The sequence below is a fragment of the Poecilia reticulata genome, chromosome 22 (assembly GCF_904066995.2).
Source record: "Poecilia reticulata chromosome 22, P_reticulata-male-v2, whole genome shotgun sequence".
Classification (NCBI taxonomy): domain Eukaryota; kingdom Metazoa; phylum Chordata; class Actinopteri; order Cyprinodontiformes; family Poeciliidae; genus Poecilia; species Poecilia reticulata.
In genome coordinates, this window is record NC_088851.1 from 14,678,350 (window position 1) to 14,687,925 (window position 9,576).

The window sequence follows — 9,576 nt, forward strand, 5'->3', positions numbered from 1 at the left end:
ACTTTGCATCTTATCTTTTAGAAACCGAAGTAAAATCACTCTTTATTATGTGACATTAGCAGCATAGAAAAAAATGTACTTTTTTTTCTTTTAAGGCTTTTGTGGTACTAGTGGCCTTTTTTCACAGCAGCAAGTTAAGGTAAGAGGAAAAATGGATGTTCATCAAAGATAAAAAAAAATACACCTTCCCTCTTAATTTTACTATATGCAGACTTATTAATTTAAAGAAAGTATAAAAAAATGTATTTCATCATATTATAGCATTTTACTGAACAGCTTAATTCAAACTCAACCAAAGTTTTTCAGTTGGGTTGCAGACCGAACTTTAATTTCACAGCATTAAACAGACAAAAACTCTCTAAGTGTCCCATCATGAACTTTGACATTGGTTATATTAACTGAGACCTGAAGAGACTGAAAACGCTCCTGGGTTTGTTGTTGTTTTTTTTTTTGAGGATCAGAATGAACTTGCTGGGACCTTCGCGGCTGTAAACACTGCGAGCTGTCTTCAATGTTTTTCACTTGTATATAATGACTGCCTCAGCAGAATGATGACTTTCTAACATTTTGGACAAAAACAGTTCTGCTTTATATATCAGGGATGCAAGCTGGTAATTAAACACATATTGTGAGATATCTAACCAAATATTAGATCACTTTCAAAAGATTAATGTTGTCAATCCTGTGTAAACTGAACCAGACCAAAATGTTCAGATGGATCTGAGAAACTGACTACAGTTTCCAGGCCTGGGCGTTCTTCTAGAAAGCTCACTTGACCCTGTAAGAGTTCAGCCTGCCTCAAAGTGCTGACTTTTCACTGTAAACAATCTCTGCCTGGTTCAGAAAGACATAACATACTTTCGCTATCTTGCAAAACTGTCAAGACATCAGCTCGACGGAAGGCTTGAGATTAAAATGTTCTAGGTTTTGTAGAAAAACACTTTTTCTTTTGCTTTTGTGTTTTGTTCCTGCAAAAAAAATATTGAAGTTGTTTTTCTCAATGGGGTATTTAATGTTTCTTGATTCTGCATGCTTTTAGTTAACTTAATAAATAACAATTATAAAAAAAGGAAAAACTTACGCAACACTAAGTCACCTTGTTTTGACTTTTAGTGATGAAAGAAAGCATGAGTCTGAGGCTTAACTTTGCTGCTAAATAGCAAATAGTATACCATCTCCGAGTAGGTAAACCTTAAGAGACAAAGCAGAAAAATATTTAAAATATATACTAAAAACAAGTGAAGTGGTCTCACCAGGATCCTAGAGTTTATTTTTGACCAGTGAGTGTTTCACAAACAAACAACAGAAGACCTTTACAAATCCTAAAGTCTGTATCACAATGAACCAGGTCAGTTACAAACGCTTCCTCCAATTGTTTGGCACGTTTATTGACACAGCTTGGTTGTAGACTTTGGTGGAAGACACACCGTACAATTTAAATCTCCAATGTGACATCAGCAAACAAGGATGAACACACTTTTTTGGAATTAAATTCCCACTTAAATGCTCCTGAGTCTAGTGTCATCTTAACCCACTTTAGCTGAAGTTGTCTGTCAGGATCACAGTCACCCGTTAGCAGTATTTTTTTTTTTTGTTGGACTTGTACAATCTTTAAAATCAAGAAAGCTTAAGCCAGTCTGTGAATTAGAAAGAGACGAGCACATTCAGAGTGAGTTGTCTTCCTTGGAAATGAGATACTCTCACAGCAGCAAGTTAAGGTAACATTCTCTGCAAGGTAGCATTGCAGGACGCATTTCGCAGACATGCTGAGGCAGACACACTGTCTTGCCTCCTCTGGGCCTGAGGGATGAGGAGCAGGATAAATGAACAAGGCTACGTGCTAATTCAGGCAGCACCTATCGCACATAGCACACATAAGTGCAACAGATTTTTGGTGAGGTCATTCTTATAATGTTTTTAATGATTTGAAAAAAACGACTCGGTTTCACATATTACAGCTGTAAGAGATAATAGCAGGACATTAGGTGGTTAACGGCACTTCTGACTTTTCAGATTGTATTCAAACAACTCTGTTTCTTTCTGCAGAAGGCTAAATAAGGTCAGGCAGAAAGGACAAGATTGGCTCAGCTGTTGTCTGAAGGGAAGGAAATGCTCAACTGATTAGAAAGTCCTGAGAGTCTACAAGCGACACTGAAAACAGACTCTGGATTATGTGTGGAATGTTTAAGTGGCACAGTGACATTAAGGTGCCTTGATCTTAGATTTTGTAAAGAAAAATGAACATTTGCATTCGTGTTAAATGTTGATCACTATAAAATACATTTTAAGGACAATTTGTCTTAGCTAAAGCCATGTTAACTCTCTTCTTGCAAGCATGCAAAAAAAAAAAAGGTTAATTCCACGTTTCAGTGACTAAAGATTATCCACTGTTATGGCAGTCTGTCATCTTACTTAGTCTTTGTTTAGGAAAAACTGGAAATTAGAGAGGAAATGACTCACCTCATAGCCAGCAAAAACATAGAATAAACTATGTCAGGGACATTTAGCAAGCAAAACATTTTAAACTCATTCAGCAAATTAAGTGGCCAAGGAATGCCGTAGTGTTGTTTTAGAAAATTCCAACAATTTCATTAGATTTGTTGTGGAACTCATTAAAGAAGTATGTTAACCCGCAGTAACGAGGTTTGACAGCAAGAAAACCAGAGGGAAGTTTAAAAAATTAATGCTAACAACCCTGTGAAAGGGTTGACGGACCCCGTTCTGGCTTTGCCTAAACACATGGCTGGAAAATGAACAGCCTACCAGGCTCAATTACCCACACAGGAAGATAGACCCATAATTCAAGCTGATAAAAACAAAGCCTGAAGTTAAACTCCCCCGTATGGTTTTGCACTAAACTTTGACATTTTTCCCAAGAAGTGATTTTGTTTACTTGGGATTTTGACACAAACTAAGTTCATGACGGTGAATTGTTTGGGTGATAGAGTGATTATATGCTGTTTGCCACAGACCTTTCTTGTCAATATTCCAAGTTGTTGTTTTTTTTAACTTGAATTTGAAAAGCTGTCTGTCCATCCATCCGTCCGTCTGTCCATGTTAGTGTTGTATCTTTTTTTATTTTTACCAAAACCACTGTCTCCTAAAGTTATTCCCCAAGGCCTAATGCCTTACTTGTTTTACAATTAATGGATCATTAAACATGATCCATTAATTTACTCGCAAACTTTATGACATATTAAGGATGTAAATCAGCCATTTGATTCAGATGTGCTGGAGCAGGCACACATCTAAACAGCTGAGGTTCCTGATGACCTGTGTTGAGAAACCTAAAATTCTGTTAAAATGTTCAAAATCAACAATCTTTTGATGGAAGATGCTACACTAATACATGACAGTAGAAAATGACCAAACTTTATGATGTTAATCAGCTTATTCTCAAGCCAAGTGTATACAGCTGATTAGTAATCTGACTACTGCCCCAATAAACTTGCTTTTACACCAAACAGATACACAAAAGCCCTGTTTACACAGAGCTGCTCCTCAATTAATAAACTGCAACATTTTTGTTGTGATCCAGCTGATTTTTCTTTTTTGTTTCACACTGAGCACTTCGTTCATCGACGATGGAGATGGGTTACTGTTTACCATGAGGTGGAAGCTAGTGAGGTCTAAGCTAAGGGTTAAAAGCGCATGTGTGTTTGACAACATATTAAAGTCACAGCACCATATAGCGGCCTGGCATGACAACCAAAGCTGACTCAAGGTGTCATCATCTGAAAATACCAGCAATTTCCAGGCAGCGATCTCGTGTAAACGTAGCCAAAGAGTATGACACTGCTTTTGGTTTTGTTTAAGATCTTACGTGAAGAAAAAATGACCTGTCTATGAAGACGTGGCTTTAAGAGATGGACCAGGAGTTACATGAAGTTTTTCTAGTGTTAAACGAGAATGGTAATCACCCAATAGAAATTCAAAAGTTGCCAAAATGACACTGTCACTATTTCTTGTAAAGAGTTTATGAATTTACCTATGGTTTTTATGTTGTTGCCATGGCTGTCTTGTCTCTCTCTCAGGTCTCTCTTGTAAATATGACAAGTCTCAAGAGATTTTCCTGTATAAATAAAGGATTATATTGTGTGTAATCACTTCCAGCTCAAATGATGTAATGGTTACAGACTGAAGTAAGTGATTCCTCATAAGGCTTGACCAACAGCACAACAGTAAGAAGTCCGTAGATCCGCAGAACCCAGTGAACCCCTAAGCTGGCAGCAGCAGCCGATTCAGAGAGTTGTGCTGTAGTAATGTAAACTGTTGAAGTGGAAGACCTACTTTCAGCAACTGAGAATCTGCCAAATTCCCCTCATAATGGAGTGACTGATCAAAAGGATGATCCACCATGTCAAAAAATAGAGGGGTGATGAGCAAGGATCTTGACCTTTTGCTAATCAGAATACTCAAACTATTCATCCATCCATACATCCATGAATACATTGTCAACAGATACTTATCCTTGCAAGGTCTTGTAGGGGCTAGTGTCTATGTCCAGCAGTTGTTACAGACAAACCCAATATTTATGGTAATGTTTTACAAGAAAGCTGAGCAGCAAGCTGCTGATTTCTAAGTAAAAACAGCTTACTGCTGTTAAGGATTCAGTGCAGAAAGCACTGCTTCTTGAGAATTAATATATTTAGCATTGAAAAATAAATAATCTTACAATAGGCAATGAGAAATAAAACTAATGCAGCATAAATGATTCAACTCCCAAGCTCTTGTAGACTGGCTGAGTGACAAAAACTCTTTCTGAGAACTCCCCAGCTGTTCTGCTTTAGCAATTCGTGGGAGTAAGGCCAATGGATCTCCCATCAACAACTGTCTTGGGTCCTATTGCTGTGTGCAAGTGAGTAAAGCTTTGGGGATTTCTGCCCTTGCATTCCATAAAGCTGCAGAGACTGACCTCCTCATACAACCTGACTGCAGCAAATTCCAGCAGAACAGACACCAACGACTCTTACTGATTCACCCTGTCTGTCTCTCAGGAACACCAGGCCAACGTTTAGGATAAATTAGTGGAAATGAATGGTTGACCTGAAGTAATGGAACATTAGTACTTAATCCATATTTAAACTCCTGGTGTAGGGGTAGAGCAGAGTCCTCAAGGCGCAATAACATTGAGTAAAAATGGTTTCTTATATATATATATATATATATATATATATATATATATATATATAGTCATTGAAGCAAAAGTATTAAAATAAGAACCTGTTAAATCTGACACACCCATTTGTTTTTCTGATGTTTATAGTAACACAAGTTACTATGTGGGTATTAGCTGACTAGCTAGTTAGTCTTTGAAACCAGCCTGTAATAGTCTTCTTTACAGGCAATTAACGTGTGCCCATTTTAAAATGTTTATTTTTTCCAAGTAGTTTGTGACATGCTGTCCTGTGGTGTAGGCAGAGAGGACTATTGAAGGCTTTTTCTTAAGTCGGCCATAAACGGAGTGCTGGATACTGGCCAGAACAAGGAGACTGTGGCCCAGTAACAAACAATATATACTTTTTTTTCTGATTCTGGTTATTTACTCATCTCATTTTTGAATACGCAAACACAAGCGTTTCACAAACTGCGCTCTGTCACTGGCTACTATCAATTCCCAAATTATAACAAAAGGCTGATTATTTATAGAAGTATTGGCTATGGTGCCTATGGCTCAGTAGTCTTCATTTTGTCCCTTTTAGAGTGCCATGAGAAAAATCCGATTCACAATGTGCACAGTGCATGAGATCACAAAAATGAACTCCAGATCTTTTCAAGCCTACCATTTCCAAGATGCAAAGCAAGTGACAGAAAGGGTTCAAAGCATACGCTGACAAAAACAATCTACCGAACCTTGCCTGAACTGTTAACAAATCTGTGAGAAGGAATACGGCGGGGTCATTACAGCATTACAGAGAGGGAACGTAATATTCTGTCGCCCCTCAAACAGACAGTCCAAAGAGAAAACAGCTGAATCATTATGATGTAGGCCCGAAGTAATGCAAAGGGTGGAGGAGGGGGGCTTTAAACGAGCTCTTGGCACAAAACGTATTCATTGTTTTTAATGTTTTTGTGCCACAAAACAATGAAACACTGAGTTTTAAGAGTTTAACATGCGTAACGGAAAAGATGCAAAAAAATCTAAAAGTGGAGCTAATTATATTGAAGCTATAATTTAGCACCCAAAGAGTGAAATACTTTAGGTTTAACAGTGAAGGAAAATAACGACTATCTTTAGTTTTCTTCGAGAATCTCCACAACGACGTCCCGTTTGTCGGAAAATTGAAAACAGTCCTGATCTTTTCGGCGAACATCCCAGGTCAAGTGTCACTGTAGCACAAAAGTTTGAAAGAACCTAAAGCCGCAGGATTTCAGACACTGCATTTTCTCTTTGACTACAAGCGTCAAAAACACACAGCTTTGTAATGTGATTCCATAAATTGCAGCACATAAAGAGGCTTCCTCGCAGTCTCACCCAGGAGAACTGCAGTTCCGGGTAGCTCAAGGAACATTTCAAATGGCAGACTAAAAGAAGTCACGTCCTGACATGACGGCCCAGCGAAGTGGAGAGAAGAGTGGGGGGAGCAACAAGTGGCTGCAGCTTCAAAGCCCACAGACATAAAAGCTGGTGGGAAACCAGTTTGCTCTCCTGTGCTGATCATCCCTGTAAAATACAGACCCTTCCTGTCGTAGGACTTTCATCTTCCCTTTGAGGGGAATCCGGGCAAAGCTCTGTCCACGGCTGTGGGCTGACCACAGATATTAGAGGACAGAACGCATTCTGAGTGTGTGGCAAGGGTAACTTGTCCATTTGCTGCCATAGAATGTGGCTATTTATAGGGCCATGTTTTTATAGACTGCATTCTGGAGATTTCATACTGGCACATATCTGGAGGGATTGGCCAGATGTTGAGCTTTGTGTCCAGACAGTCTGTGAAAGGAAACCGTTTAGCACACTCGTGACAAGGAGGAGCCATTCACAAGTGCTTGTTGAGGTAGAAGAATTTCCTTCCTTTCATCTGAGAAGGTCAAACTCAGACAACCAAACTAATCCAGGGTTTATGTCTACACGTTCAACACATATTCATGCTGGAAATTTTGTCCAGTAAGTAACGTATTATTTGGCTGTACAAGAATTGCTAATGAAATCATATGTGCACGAGTGAAATGCTATTGGCTTATGCTGAACTCAGTTGAGGAACCTTATTTTTGCAGCTCTGCTCCTCCTTCATGAACTCCAACAAGCAGGTGAAAACATCTTAACATTTTATTAACCTCTGTTCTAAGATCCCCACGTGCCTTTTCTGCGTGGTAAATGTTTGTGTTAGGACCCACCTTACTGCAATTCTTTATAAATCAATGTGACAGAATACCAGAAGTCCCCAGGGTCCATTTTTTTTTACCCCCCACGTATGCATTAGATTCTCGGTTTATCCGGTGGTGGTTTCCCGTTAGTTAGTGGAGCGAAGGAGGGGAAAGGAGGGGGTGGGGGGGAACAATAAAACGCTACTTACAGAATGGTTGTCTGCGGAGACACAGCCGGCACGGCTTCCAGGTTCAAATGCATACATCTCACCGTGGTTCGGAAACACAAGCAGCGGCTCGGACAGCAAAGCGCAGACTGCGGTCCGAAGACGAGAAGCGCGAGAAGCGCCAGCAGGCGACGCGGAGAACAGAGCTGGCCAGCCCGGATCGCCATTTCCAGCAGTGAGAGCCGAGCAGAGAGCTGAGAGCGCCAGCTGCCCCGCTCCAACACACACACACACACACACACATGCTCTGTCGCTCGCAGATACACACACACACACACGCACACACACACACACACATACACACCCCCACACACAGACACTGTGGGAGAGGCGGACTCACGCGCGCGCACACCGAGACACGCAGCAAGTGGGGCAGGGTTACAGTCCTGACAAAGTCCACCCGAAAGCTGCACGGAAAAAAATGTAGATTGCTGAAGTTAATTCATATTAGCTACAGCTTTCTGAAGACACAAAGCGAATGCTTTACTTTTATCTATCTATCTATCTATCTATCTATCTATCTATCTATCTATCTATCTATCTATCTATCTATCTATCTATCTATCTATCTATCTATCTATCTATCTATCTATCTATCTATCTATCTATCTATCTATCTATCTATCTATCTATCTATCTATCTTCAATAGCAAAGGTTTACCACTTTACAATTTCCAAACAACCGTGGCGGAGTCCCGACACTGGTGTAAAATTATAAGTAAACTTTGATTCATCACATTTTATGGGAAGTTGACTTCCACTTCACTGGAGCAGAGCAGTAGAATCAGATATCAGTCATATCAAACCTGTCTGATAACACAAAGTTGGCCAAAAGGAGCATGTGCCCCAATCTAGAAAATAGAAATACATAAACTCGTTGATATCAATCATTCTAAAAAAAAAAGTATTACATAACCTCTGAGGTTCTGGAGAACCATCATCGACTCTTTAAAAACATGAAACGGTGGTGAACTTTCACAGCTGTGCCTGGCTTACCAAAAGTTCTCCAAGAGTCATTTGATGACTTGCACAGGGGGTCATAAAAGAACTCAGAATAACATCTAAAACTCGTGCTTTGGTTTAGATAAAAGTTCATGATTCTACAATAAGAATGAGTGTGGACATAATGGGAACCATAGCAACATTCCAAAAACCACAAACATTTAACCTAAAAACCTGCAGTAATTAATGGACCCTTAGATTCAGCTATCACAACGTAGAAAAAAATCTTGAAGGACAATTTGTCATCAATTCGCTACCTTAACATTAGGCACTCTTGGGTTATCTTGGACAATGATATGAAGCACAAAAACAAGAAGGTTTGGGGGAGTGGTTCTGTGCACTTTATGTCAATTGGGTTGCAATGACCTTGACTAAGTTGTTCAAGCTTCAAAACCTCTGTTGTGGCTGGACTAAACCAGCTCTGTAAGAAATGTGTGGTATCATTTCTCCACAGAAAACATAAAACACATATTACCCGTTTACACAAACACTTGATGGCAGTTGTTGCCAAAGCAAACCAAGCGCATCAAGCAGCTGACTTAACAGCAGTCCCTCCAACAGAAAATATGGTGGTAATGAACATTTCTGACTTCTAACTGAAAGAGGCATTTGTTCAATTAAATTAAATTAACACAATTTTCTAGTTCCAAAAGACAATAAAATATAAATGAGGTCTCATAATTGGTCAACACTTTAAAAAGAGAAGAAGCGTGGACCCTTCCTTGATTCTTTGCGTCACAGACTTTAATGTTTTCAAAGTTTGGACTTGCTGCCATCTGCTGGAAGACATGAAAATAACATCTTCCAGCAGAAGCATGGATCTTAGCCAAATATCTATGCTGTCATAGTTTGGGCCTGATCTACAAAGATTCCAAATAAGGAGCGCAAAAATGCATGAGCAAAAAGCATAAATCTCCCACGCAATCTGCAAAACTTGCAAGTTTAATTGATTGTTGTCTGTTCAATTTTGTTGAACAATAAGCAGATAAATCTATCTGCTTATAGATAGATAAGCAGATGTACAGAGAAACATCATTGTTTC

General features: G+C 39.3%; 1 protein-coding gene across 2 annotated transcripts in view; it reads right to left on the reverse strand.

Moving 5' to 3' along the window:
* Nucleotides 1-7,844, reverse strand: part of pxdn (peroxidasin) — a 46,478-nt gene extending 38,634 nt beyond the window's left edge. For both annotated transcript variants that reach the window (XM_081603100.1, XM_081603099.1), the window contains exon 1: nucleotides 7,515-7,844. In XM_081603100.1, the coding sequence (XP_081459226.1) occupies nucleotides 7,515-7,699 (185 nt within the window). In that variant the 5' untranslated portion in view covers nucleotides 7,700-7,844. The remainder of the gene's footprint in view (nucleotides 1-7,514) is intronic.
* Nucleotides 7,845-9,576: the final 1,732 nt, after the last annotated feature.